General features: G+C 54.0%; 1 protein-coding gene across 1 annotated transcript; it reads left to right on the plus strand.

Moving 5' to 3' along the window:
* Positions 1-2,490: 2,490 nt before the first annotated feature.
* Positions 2,491-9,954, plus strand: LOC309797682 (NUT family member 2F-like). Its single transcript, XM_082646132.1, is given in 7 exon segments — positions 2,491-4,096; positions 5,054-5,182; positions 6,223-6,531; positions 6,581-6,606; positions 6,709-7,136; positions 7,547-7,913; positions 7,915-9,954. Coding segments are annotated over 7 exon segments (3,006 nt in total). The 5' UTR covers positions 2,491-3,410; the 3' UTR covers positions 8,976-9,954.
* Positions 9,955-13,367: the final 3,413 nt, after the last annotated feature.

A 13,367-nucleotide genomic window follows, 5' to 3' on the forward strand; every position in this document is an offset into this window, starting at 1 on the left:
AAGAGTTGACCATCTGGGCCAATTTCAACAGGTAGTATGGGAACAATTTTATTTTCCCTCCCTCCTTTTTTATAATATCTTGCAGAATTTCAGTTGACAATAAAGCAACAACAAAAATAGTAGCGGGATCAACTTACTGCCCTGACTTTGTAATACTTCCCAAAGAGACGTCAGTCATCAGATCCGCTTTCTGGTCAAATCAAGATTAGAGCATTTCTCACTCAACAGGATGCCTCTGAAGACCCCTCCCATGTAACAGCACTAAGCGCCTCCAAGGGCAGAGTTGAAAACTCCACAAGACACAAACATGGTCTCTCTTCGTTTCTTTAATGTTTCGTGATTGAGTGGAAGATGAACTGTCTTCTGAGGCTTGTGATGCATGTCCAGAGATGTTTTTTCTCAGTAGTCAATGCCCGCCCCCACCTTCTGTGCAGGAATAGTCAGAGATCATGATCCAAAGGACTTTTAGATACTCCCTTCTGTGACTGGTCTTCCCAAGTTACATTTGGGCTAATTTGATTCTCTCTGTCTGTGGGGTGTAGGATTTTGAAGTATTACAAAGGTGATTGCAGAATTGGGACTGGCTAATTTTTGCACAGTGCAGTTTTTGTATCAGTGGCCTTGAGAAGAGTCCTTCAAATACTGTATCAGAATTATGAGTGAGAATCTTGTAAATAATTGGTTGAATGACTGAACAAAGGGAGGAAGCAACAAGGCAGCCTGCCTTTCTCGAGTGCCTGGGTACAATATTTTGCCTCACCATTCCTCTAGTATGAAGTTATTGGTTGCAAATCATTTAAGTTTTCCTTCATTATAAAAGCTCCAGGGCTTCCCTGGTGGCGCAGTGGTTGAGAGTCCGCCTGCCGATGCAGGGGACACGGGTTCGTGCCCCGGTCTGGGAAGATCCCACATGCCGCGGAGCAGCTGGGACCGTGAGCCATGGCCGCTGAGCCTGCGCGCCCGGAGCCTGTGCTCCGCAACGGGAGAGGCCACAACAGGGAGAGGCCCGCGTACCGCAACAACAACAACAAAAAAACCCTAGGTTGATGGATAAAGACGTGAAAGGAAGGGACTGTCATGCTCAACCTCGGTGCCGTGAATCAAAACAACAGTTTATAAACTACCTAAAGAGGCACACGCCAATTGTGTTGCCACTGTGGGAGGTGGAAGGAACTTCCGGTTCTTGCCTACCTGCCAGAGCCCTCGTGGAATGTCCCCCCAGCGCACGCCACCCCGACCCACGTGCCCTCTGCCCCTCCCCCACCGCAGAACGGTTCAGCCCGCATTTTCCGGTTTACTTTCAAACGTGTCCCTCGTTGACTTGGATCCCGAGCGTTTGCTGAAGCAGGTCGCTCTCTGGCTCCTGGTCTCGACTTTTCTCATTGAGGCTACCAGGCAGCAGTAGTCCGTGCCCAAGCCTGCAGGATGGCTTCAATAGGAGGTAAGCCTATAGGCTGGGGGTGTGTTCTCAGAGACCCTGCCATCCTCACATCCTTCAGGTTCACACGTTACACTTAACTGTGGGCACACAGTTGGACTGAAGTAGAGGGAGAAGAGAGCACTGGACGCACAAGGACATTTCACCTGGGGAGACTGGGGAGCCTGAAGAAACCTGAGACTGCCCTGGGGAGGAGGGGTCGTTGCAGGTGGATCAAGAGGAATTGCCCTGGCTATGGAGAAAGGATGGCAGCAGTCTGATTCTTTCTAGAAGGGAGACAAGCCACTTTGAAACGTGTGTGTAAGGATGTGTGTGATGTCCTGGTGGTGACACAGGGAGGGTCATGAGGAAAGCCTAGAGCTGTATTGTGTTCCTGAGGCACCTGAAGCTTGCCTCACCATATCTTTCACAGGGATTTGAACAGGAGCATAGTGTATCTCAGGGGGCCGTGGGGAGAGATGGTCTTGGTGAGAAAACTATTCAATGGGGCTGGGTGTGGCCACACCTGCAGTGAAGTGTCCTCTCCGAGAGCTAGGCAGGGGGTTACTCTAACTGCCGCAGCCCACACCTCGTCCACTCCTCCCAGCCCAGAGCTCACTTGTCAGTTCAGGTAACTGTTGCCTTGGATTCAACAGGGGATGGGCAACCGTTACGTGTAACTGCAGCCAAGAGAGGGCTCAGGTTCCTGAGTTGCTCTGAATTGTTCTTCCTTTTGTGGAATGGCAGTACTTCAGACCTACTTCATCTTGTCCCGTATCTCATGGTGGACCCTCAGGCTGCCTTGAGAGGAAGAATTTGTTCCTATTTCATGTCACTCCTTCATGGACAGGGAACAGATGTGGAATGGGGTTGGTTCGGGTGGAACGTCTATGAAGGCTGCTTCCTCTTTTAAAGGGGGAAGGAGTGTAGCCCAGGATCAGGAAGATGATCTTCTGTGTTACTATTAAACGTCCTATGACATCTGTTCCGGTTAGTTAGGTGCACCGTGGTGTGTACCTTGTTCTCCTGAACGGGGATGTGTTTCAGAGAACTTGATCACCATGGCATCTGGCTTATGCCTGCATCTCAGATTGTCTCTCCGTTATTGGGAGCTGGAAGGGGAAGGACCACAGGCAGTCTATACTCCCACGACCAATGTAACATGACAATTCCCTGGCCCTTGTTTAATCCTCTGCAGCCATCACTGGCTGTGAAATGACAGAATCTAAGGGACACGCGCCTACTTCTCAGACCACGCCAAGCCCCTAGGAACAGAACTCCTGACTGATGACAGTGACTCTGGGCACTGGGGAAGGGGTGGCAGGACCTGGCCCATGTTACGTATCTGCTGTGGGTTGTTCGGAGATGCAGGTCCTTTCTGGGCCAGTGTCATGGGTTTGTATCAGGATTCCATTAGAGATATTTTCCAGCATTTTGTTTTGTTTTGTGAGGCTAGGAAAGAAAGAGGGGATTTATACTGAGCATCAGGAAAAGGAGGACTGAGGAGGAGGTGGGGCCCTAATATTTTACACAGTGCCTGTCCACAAAGGGCCTTTGGGGGCCTAGAACTTACCTTGCAGAAGGCCCCTACCTGCTAGTACGCCGGCTGAGGGCCATTTCTCACAGAGCGGATGTCCACACAGCTCCAGGTCTTGGGAGACAGCCTGTGAGGCTTAGGTGCCAGGGTGTGCCTTAGGGAGGCTCTCCAAGTGAGTGCTTGCTGAGGCAGTTTCTTCTCGGCAGGCAGGGGTCAGGGAGCTTGGTGGATGGGCGTGGGGTCACGAGTGGAATAATTCTCAACTGGAGGTCAGGGCATGAAAATCACTTGAAGACATTTGCACGCTGCAGTTTCCCTTGTCCAAGAGTCTCTCATCTGTGGAGATTTACACTCTGATGCCGCAGAAAGCCTCAGTCCCACTTGCCCATTCTCCTCCTCCATTCACTCCTTTCCTTTGCCTCAACAGCATCTGCACTGCTGGGAACGGATGTCCCCATGAACCCCGGTGCCTCCTTGTCTACTTTCACGGCAGTGTCCTTTCCTCCACCCATTCCTGGCGCCCAGCACTGGCCACCCTGGGAGCAGCACCTGCCACCTCTCATCGCCCCCGCATTCCCTCCCGGCAGCAGCCTGCGGCTGCCAGCTTTCCCCAGGATGCCTTTGGTGGCTAATGGTGTCTGTGGCCCCGGTGCCCCTGGGGCTTGCAACTTCACTGTACAAGTCAGGTCACAAGGGAGGCCAGTGCAGGCCCCCCAGACTCAGACCTTTATCGTTCCTCAGGGCCCCCTCAACTGGAGCGCTCCAGGGGCCCTCAGCGGGAGTGCTGCATGTCCTGCACCCATATTCTTAGCGACCCCTGCGATGGAGACCATTGTGACTGCTCCAGCTGTTGGAGTTACTCAGGCTGGCAAGGGAGGCTGGACCCCAGGCTTTCCTCCTCAAGCTCCACCACCAGCTGCCCAGATGGCCCCTAACATTCGCCCAGTGAACTCTGGGCCATGGCCACATGGCACTTCCAGGGAGGGCAGCCTGGACACCAACCAGCCCTATGCCTCGCAGGAGGACTGCTCTAACCACCAGAGCGTGTACAGTAACTTCCGACGGTGGCAGCGCCTCAAGCCACTGGCCCGGAGACACCTTCCCCAGAGTCCTGATGCAGAAGCTCTTTCCTGCTTTCTCATGTGAGTGAACGCTCAGGGGGTCATGAGCTTATCGGAGCTCTTAGATAAAGAGGAACTGGGGATGGACTCGCAGGTTAGCTTTCTAGGGATACTGGAAGCAAGGTGTGAGGGCGATGTCCACGCCATGAGAAGGCACACTGTCGGTCATACGGGCGAGCCTGCCAGTCCATGACATCATGACTGAAATGTGCCTTATCTCAACTGACCCCACCCCCCTGTGAGTCTAGCCAGCTTGCTCTTCCATGATTCTCCTGGTAATACGGCCTAAAGACTTGCAGTCAGAGAGGGTCGTGGTGTAAGTTGAGGAGCCAAGGAGTGGATGCCACACTCTTCTGTGCTGCCGTCTCCTTTCATACAGCACTTGAGTGTACGTGGCCGGGGGAGGTCACTTCGTAGAAGGGGGAGGAGCGCGGGGCCCAGGAGAGCGCTTCATGCACGCCTCGACTTTGTTGATGTGGAGAATTCCACTAGGAACAGGGTGATGGTAGAGCTCTCCTAAGGGCATGGGCTCTCTCCCACTAGAGTTGTGAGCCTGGCAGGCATTTCCATCCTAAACCTGCGGTCCCTCGTAAAAAGGGGACAATCACACTTCATTCAGAGCACCGTGCAGAAGACTCCTTGGGCTAATCTATGAAGTGTCAGCAGATTGCCTGGCACATGCCACGCCTCATTGATGATGGTGATTTTTATTATGAAGAGGCAGCCTTGAAGAGGAAAAGAGCTCCCCAAGGCACAGTGTCCCAGCTCTAGCCTGGGAGTGGATGGTCATCCTCGAGGGAGTGTGAGGTGGTGACAGCCGTAGCCGGGAAGGCTTGTCTCTGCTCTCCCAGACACCTGCCTCTCACTCTCCTGTTGCTCAGTCATGCTGCGTTGAGTGATGTGTGGTCCACATTGGTGGGTGGGGTCAGGCAGGTGGGGGCTGGGCTGGGCACAGAGACTGACCCCGAGTGCTTACAGCCCAGCGCTTCGATCCCTGGCCCGCCTGAAGCCCACCATGACACTGGAGGAGGGACTGTGCAGGGCCGTGCAGGAATGGCAGCACATTAGCAACTCTGACCGGATGATCTACTACGAGATGGCGCAAAAGTGAGTCAGCGTCCTGGGCCCAGTGGCTGCGTGGAGGGTGAGGCGAGTGGGTGAGGGCAGGGTCTGGCCGTGGGGGTGCTCATCAGAGAGGACAAAGGAGAAGGGCTGTCGCTCGGAACGGGGGGCCCGCAGCCCAGAGGCCCTACAGTCCTCCAGAAACCCCTCCCTCACCTTGACAGTTTGGGTCTTCTGTCCTTCCTCCACCACGAGCTCTGCCCTCCCCTGAGTTTGACCTACCCTTGCCCTCACATGAAGGTCTCAGGACGGGGCAGGGTGAAGCTGTGAGTCCGGTAGGGGTCCAACTCCGGCCATATGGGCTGGGCCGGGGAAAGAGCTCCACCAGCCAGCCTGCTGCTTCCTTAGTGGTGGCTAGCTGGCGGCCACTGACATCGATTTGGGACCCCCTCTCCTCACAAAAAGTGGCCTGAGTGGGTACCCTGGCATCCCTCAAGAGGCTGGGGAAGCCAGCTGTCATCAGCCCAAGGGTCTCTGGCCCTTCCAGTGTTGGCTCCACGGTAATCCCCTTGGTTTAAGAAACAAAACCAAACAAACAAGCACCTCTCAGAGGAAAGGAAGGCCTGTCCTCTAAGCTCAGCATCCACATCGTCCAGCCTCTCCTGAGCCCTGTCTCCAGGTCTACGTTCCAGAACTCTCAGGCCCAACCCAGGGTCCTGGATTTGGGCAAGGACCCCTGTGGGGAACACATGCCTGTTCTAGCCTCCGGCTGTCAGCCCTTCATGTGGCTCTGGATGGGGGGCATGAGGAGGGTGCCCCCTGGGTCAGCCACGTGTCCCGTTGACCTGGTTCAATGCAGCGACCTGGCTCTATGCTGTTGAATGCTCTCCAGTGCTGGTGAGGCAGGAAGGGTCCCAGATCTTCTATCAGTTCCAGGAGCAGCTCTCTGCTGTGGACAGCACCTCACAGGGCCTTGACAGCCCCAAGGCACATCCTCTCCCAATCCCTCATTCTTGGCTGCCTTTGTTGGGCTCCAGAACCCAGGCCATTTTCTCAGGGTGGCCTGTGCCTCCGTCACCCCCCAGGTTCACGGAATTTGAGGCAGAGGAGGAGATGCAGGTTCAGCAGTTGCAGTGGATGCAGTGCGCACAGGGCCTGCCTCCTCCAGCCCCACCGAAGCTGGATCCTCGGGGGCCCCCAGCCCTGAAAGTGGGCCTTCAGCCAGCCACCCAGGTTCCCACTGGAGTTGAACGCACAGGTAAGGGCCCAGGGTTGGCCACTGTTCCCATGTGGATCATCTTCCTTCAAGACAGGGGCATTGGTCTTTCAAGCAAAACAGCCACCGAGGCGGGGGGTGGGGGGGTGGGGTCTCAGATGCCCTTTGTCACTACGGGGTATTGACTTGGTCAATTTTGTAACTTCTCTCACGCCTCCCTGTCAAAGGACTGCACACAAAGTCTGCCTAAGAAGTGGGCTTGATGGGGACACCCCTGGAAAATTGGAGGTTCCCCACTTCCTTACATGTGACTCTTAGATGCCCCCTTACCTCCCCCGTCCAACTGTACATGAAGCTTCAGGTGGTCCTGACCCCCCCACACCCACATCAATGTCCCCCAACAATGCCCTCATCAGCGTGCGCTCGGTGGTCAGGAGGTGGACCGGGAGCCCCTCACCTTCCTCCCCTTCCTCCTGCTCTGCCTCAGCCTGTGCTCCCAGGATGTCCGGCCCCAGCGCCCAGCCCTCCCGCCCGAAGCCACACAGGTCCCAGCGACCCCCGGAGCCCAAGGCACCCGAGGAGATTCCACCTGAGGCTGTGAGGGAGTATGTGGACATCATGGAGGCGCTGGTGGGGCCCGTCCACTCAGCCACAGGCGACTCAGATGCAGAATGGGGAGAGGACGGAAATGAGCTGCAGCAGGAAGAGGACAGCACCTACTCGGACCCGGATCTCTTAAGCTACACTGACAAGCTGTGTTCCCAGGAGGACTTTGTCACCAAAGTAGGCTAGGCCTGGAGACTGGGGTCTGCAAGATGCCAGGGCATGGAACTCTCAGCACCCAAGATCTGGGTTCTGCTCAGGCCGTTGGGACTTAAGCTCAGCTCCTTGTTCCTGAGCCTGGTGTTAGGGGAGGTTTACGCAGATATTTGTGTGTATATGTTTGTGTCTATCTGTGTGTATGCCTTTGTGTCTGTGTTTGTGCCTCTGTATATGTGCTCTTTTGTGTGTGACTGTGTATGTGTATGTTTGCATGTGTGTGTGTGTGTGTGTGTGTGTGCGCGCGCGCTGACCATCCCCGCCTTGTGCAGGAGAGTGGGGTGGGTCTCTGCTTTTCACTTTCCCTCCTGGCCTTCTTGTCTCACAGGCCACTCCTGGCCAAGGATGCTCACAGCCTCTTCTTTCTGTTCTAGGTGGAGGCAGTCATTCACCCTGGATTCCTGGCAGATTTGCTTTCCCCAGACCCACAGCTGGATCTCTTGGCCCTAGAGAAGGAGCTGGAGCAGGAGGAAGGGCTCACCCCCGAAGAAGTGAGTCAGGGGAGGGAGAGGGACACTCAGGGAGCCAGGGGACCCCACGGGAGGGGGACCCCAGGTGATCCAGGGGACAGGGGAACCCAGATGACCCAGGGGAGCCAGAGGAGGGAGGGATCCCCGGTAGAACAGGGGACACAAGGGACACCCAGGAAGACCAGGGCACGGAGGGACCCCAGTGAACAGGGGAGAGGTAGGGCCCCAGAACAGGAGGGCCACATAGCGCTGTCCATCCCTCCCCTGCCTGGGACGCCTGGCATGGGGAAGGGCCCGTTCTGGGGTGGGTGCAGTGCAGGGTGAAAGGAAGGAAAGGATAGGGAGCCGGGAGGGGAGGGAAGGTCACAAAGCTGGGAATCAGTTGCAGGAGGATGGCAGGACTGCCACAGTGTCTGTATTTGGATTCGAGTCCTGGGGTCGCCCGTCCCCTCCTCCCCCCCAGGGCCATTGTCCCACTGCCCAGTGCTCCTCCTCTCACACGTGTGTGTGGAGCCGTCACTGTCCTCCTCCCTCCTACCAGCTGGTGCAGAAACGACTCCTGGCCTTGAAAGAGGACGACGGTGTGCGGGCAGCCCCGAGTCACAGTGCATCCGAAATGGCCTCAAGTCCTTCTGAGTCCGACGCCGGCCAAGGTGCCCAGAGGCACGACCAAGACCCCCATCTAGGGGTCAGTGATGAAGCCTGCCCACCAGAGATTGATTCTGAGGCTCTTCATAGGCTCATCCAAACAGACACTGCCCTGTGCAGGCCCAAAGTCTTTCTTCCCTCTGGAGGACATCAGGAGTTCTCTATATTCCGGCCCGTACGGCTCTCCCCTCCCCAGGGTCAAAGGCGCACTGGCCCTCTACTGAGATCCAGGGATGCGTCTGTTCTCAGAAAGGCCTCTCCTCTTCGGGAGGCCCGAGTGCCCGGGGACGGGTCCAGTGAGAACGAGGAGGTGCTCCAAAGCGTCTTCATCGTAGACTCTCAGCATATACTGGTGCCTTTCGGGATGTCCCTCAGTCCTGCGCATGTCTCAGCCCTGGCTTCCTCTGGAGGTTGGGGGGCCCAGAGTGCTCCCCAGTCCCCCTCCTCTCAGAGAAGAGGCCTCAGCCCAGCTCCACCAGCTGCTCCCAAGTCGAGGAAGCGGGCTCTGTGTGGACGCCCAGCCGCTGCTGAGAAGCTGCCCATCCCCGGGGCTGGCCTCGGCGTCTCTGGGAGGCCAGCCTTGGCTCTGGGGCTGGCTCGCCCCTCACAGCTGAGAAAGAGAAAGCGTGACCCGTTTGACACAAAGAAGCGTGGGAAGAGGAGGAAGAAGCACTGCAGCCAGTAGGGAACAGCTGGGCCGGCCCTCCAGGGCGAGGCCCCAGGGCAGCCCCCTGGGGAGCCTAGGGGCTCCTCCTCCTCCCAGTGCTGAACCTGGATGATGTGGGGGGAAGGGAGGGGGGCAGGACCACCAGGGTGGGGAGGGGGAGCGGGATTGTGGGGGGTTAGGGAGGTGGGGGAGGTGGATGTGGTCAGGTGTGGGTCGGAGGAGGACCTTTGGAGTGATGTATGTAAACTCTGAACAAAGATCGTTTTCGTGGGAAATGCTCTCAGGCCACTGTCATCTTATTGGTGTTGAGCTGCTCCACAGAGAGCGATCCTGAGAGGAAGGAAGGATGAGGGAGGTCACAGGAGCTCTGGGTCTACAGGTGGCCACACCTTTCCTCCACATAGACAAGGACTCCTCAGGCTGCCCCTGGGAACGCACAGCTCTCACTTTCCCCAGGGACCCCCTCATCAGCCCCTTCTCTAACGCCTGCTTGGCTAGGGCCCTTCTGGGGCATCTGTACCGTCTTCTGCATCCCTGGACCTTCTGGGGAGGCAGAGCTGCTCTTGTGCCTTTCAGCCCTCTGGACACTCACCAGTTTCTAGGATGGAGCCTGGAGATGGCCCTTGTCATTATGGAGCTTCTCTCTGCTTTCCTGAAGCGGCCAGACGACGGCGCTGGGATGACCCTCCGCTCATCTAGGGTTTCCTGTGTGGGTGGCCTGACCAGAGACGAAAAGTCTTGGCCATGGGGACAGGACTGTCTGCCTCATCGTAGCGGGAGCATCCTCTAGTTCCACTGGGATTATTGCAATGTGGAGAGTGGTGGAGGCAGCTACCTCTTAATCCCAATGAGGATGCAACAAGGGGAATGGGTGTGGGGAAATTCATGGGGCACCCGTTAAAGGTGTGTATAAGGGAAAGGACAGTTGGGCCCCTTTGTGGAACTTGTGGGATTTCTGTGCAGCAGCATCTCGTTCAACTGAGGGAGGAGGACCCATCTGGCTGTGGCTCTGGGGACTGGCGTTAGGGGCCTACGGGTCCGCAAAGACACCCCAGAACTACTGTCCCTTCCCTTTCCACCCATGGCTGGACACGTGTGTGTACTGGTATCAACACTGGTTTGTATCCCCATAGAAAACAGATCCTCCTAACAAACTGTGACCACGTTTCACAAGAACAGCTTGCTCACAGGGGCAGCAGGGGGTGGGAGAGGTGTCTGTGGCCCCAGATCTGAGTGGGAGCTGGGATCCATGCCGAGGAGTGTGGAGGCCTCAGTCACCGTCCTGTGGGTGCCGGCAGAGGCTTCGAATCATCAGAGCAGGGGAACTGACCCCCTCATTAGAGTGAGACGAGCAAACAATGAGGGGCAGGGAGTAGACCCCTGCTGTCTCCCGGAAGTGCCTCCCCTCCCAGTCTGCTTAGCCTCTGTCACAGCCTGTGCTGGCCCACCTCTGAAGCCCCTTCCTCCTAAAGCACTGAGATGCTCTGATCTTTTATGGACCTGCCCTAGGCCTCACCCCCCTTCCCTGCTGGCCAAAGGCTCTTCTCCTGCTTCTGGGTTCTGATTCCTTCCCCAGGACCCAGGCAGGTGTTAGGACAACAGAGACTCCCTGAACACGACCCCTACACCACCAGTATGCAGAACTGGGGCCGCAGGCGTCCACAGGTGGCCTGACTCTCCGCTGGATCCTGCAAAGAGCGTGGAGAGGAAAGGGGCTCATGTCTCTCCACCTCCACAGAATCCGTAGGTCAGCCTCACAGGTCCCCCTCTGTCCAGGTGGGCAGCACGTATGTGCTCCCAGCCCTCCTTGACCCTTTGTGAAAGAAAGTTTTTGCAGCTTAGTAGTCTGATATTAGGCAAGGTGTCTCAGGGCTTGTTCCTTTTGAAGCCCTACAGGAGAATCTGTTTCCTTTCCCTTTCTGTCTTCTAGAGGCTGCCTGCATTCCTTGGAATTAGTCCCTTCTTCCATCTTCAAAGTGCATCACTTTAATCTCTGCTTCCCTCATCACATGGTCTCTCCAACTCTGACTCTCCCTGTGTCCCTCCTATACAGCTCTTTGTGTTTATATATAGCCCACCCAGAAAATTTAGGATAATCTCTTCATCTCAAGATTTTTTACTTAGTCACAGCTGCAAAGTCCATTTTTCCATACAAGGTGACGTTCACATATTGTCATAGGAGGGGTTAAACACGGACATTTTGGGGGAACCATAATTTACCCTACTAGAAGAAATCCACAAGAATACCTACCATCAGAATCCACATGAGTAATAGACTATGACCAAGTGGAATTTATTCCAGGGATGCAAGCCTTGTTCAATGGTAAAAAATCATCAATGTAATCTACCATATTGAGTCTAAAGAAGAAACACATACTGTCACACCAATTAATACAGAACAGGCATTTAACGAGATTCAACACCCATTCATATTAAAAATGCTCAGAAAACTAGGAATAGAAGGTCACTACCTCAACCTAATAAAGAACATCTACAAAAAACCTACTTCTAACATCACATGAAATGGTGAAAGAATGAATGCTTTTCCCTGAGTTCAAAAACAAGGTTAGAATGTCCACTCTTATCTTAGTTTTCAACTTAGTACTTTAGATTCTAGTTAGTGTAGTACAGCAAGAAAAGGAAAAAAGAGGCATACATATTAGAAAAGAAGAAATATAACTGTCATTCTTTACAGATGACATAATTGTCTACATAGAAAATTCCAAGGAATGTATAAGTAGACTCATAATAAATTATAATAACTTGCTTTAGCAGGATCTCAGAATATAAAATCAATACATAAACATTAATACACAACATTGATCATATTTCCATATACTAGTAACAAACTGAACGATTGAAAACCAAAATTTAAAACATAGTAAATAGGTTCCAGTTCAAGATGGCAACATAGGAAGATCCTGAACCCACCTCCTCCCACAAACACACCAAAGCTACAGCTACATATGGAAAAATTTCCTCTGAAGAAAACTAAAAGATGGTGGAGCAACCCCTTCACATCAGGAAAACCAGAGGGAAACCACATCAAAACAGGTCGGAAAGGCTGAGACACAATTTTGCCATAAACCCCATCCTTGGTGTGGAGACACACAATTAGGAAGGAACTCAAAACCTGGAGCTTCTTCCTGAGAGGTGAAGGGTATGGACCCCACATTGGGCACTCCAAATTTTAAGGCTGGCACCTGAGAGATAGACCCTCAAAACATCTGACTTTGAAGACCAACAAGGCACATCCCATGAGACCCACAGGGCTGTGGTGAACTGAGGAACAGCTCTTAAAGGGCCTGTGCACAGACTCACCTGTCCCAGGGCCAAGTGTAGAAGCAGCCCTTTGAAAAGCACTCTGACTTTGGTGAAAGAGACTCACTTCCCAATTTTAAAGCATTAATCTGAGGAACAGGGGCCTGCTGGAATACTCCCCAGGGACAGAGGCTGGCGGGTGCCATCTTCCTGCTCTCTCTCTGCCTTGATAAAACTGAAAGGTGCCATCTTTTTTCCCCTTTTTCCTTTCCTGCAGGTGACAACTTTGTGCTCCAGCCAGCTGGCTCCTTCTTCCCTGCTCTTCCTCTGTCTTGCTATATATATATATTTTTTTTCTTCTTCTTTTTCTTTTCCCTCTTTCCCTTTATTCAAATGGTGTCATCTTTGCACTCTTCCCACCGCCTCACTCAGCCAGTAAGCATCATCTTCACACTTTCCTTCTGATGTGCTCCAGAGAGCCAGAATCTCCAAGACAGGAGATCCCAGTTTTGTGGCCTCCACTCAGGGGACGCTCCTTGATCACCTGGCTCTGGAGGCCAGGAGGGATTTCTTTTCTGGGTCCCATGGGACTGTAACAATTGGAGAGACAGTTCTTGGCAGGATACCACCCCCAGGATGTACCACTACCCATCTGACTGAGACACAGCCCCAGCCTTTACATGAAAAAGGCCTATTTGCTAGTAGGGACAAGACTTAAGAGCAGGCTTCAGGTTCAGCACACATCTAGAGGCTACGGATGTGCTCTCGGGGAAGGTAGGCTGGGGGTGCCATCTCTCCACCCTCACTCTGCCTTACTACAGTTCACTGGTATCTCCCAGAATGGAGCTTGTACACTTATCTGAAGCACTGTTTTCTTGTGACTGCTCCCCAGGGAACACCTTCAGATTGCTTGCTTCTGGGGCGCAGCAGGGCTTCCACTTGCAATCTCACAAGACTAAATATATTTGCATTCTTTAAAAGCTGTTACCAAGTTTTCTGGCTTCCTATCAACCTGAATCTAGGTGCTGCCTGAGATCCTCCACTTTGGGTTGCTCATTTGTCTTGGCACACCCTCAAATGCTGGGATGGTGTGCCAGGTCTATTAAAAATAAACTGCTTAGACAATCACAAAGGTTTGAGAGGCAACCA

Source organism: Mesoplodon mirus (assembly GCF_964341445.2).
Source record: "Mesoplodon mirus genome assembly, contig: HAP1_SCAFFOLD_880, whole genome shotgun sequence".
In the NCBI taxonomy this organism is placed as follows: domain Eukaryota; kingdom Metazoa; phylum Chordata; class Mammalia; order Artiodactyla; family Ziphiidae; genus Mesoplodon; species Mesoplodon mirus.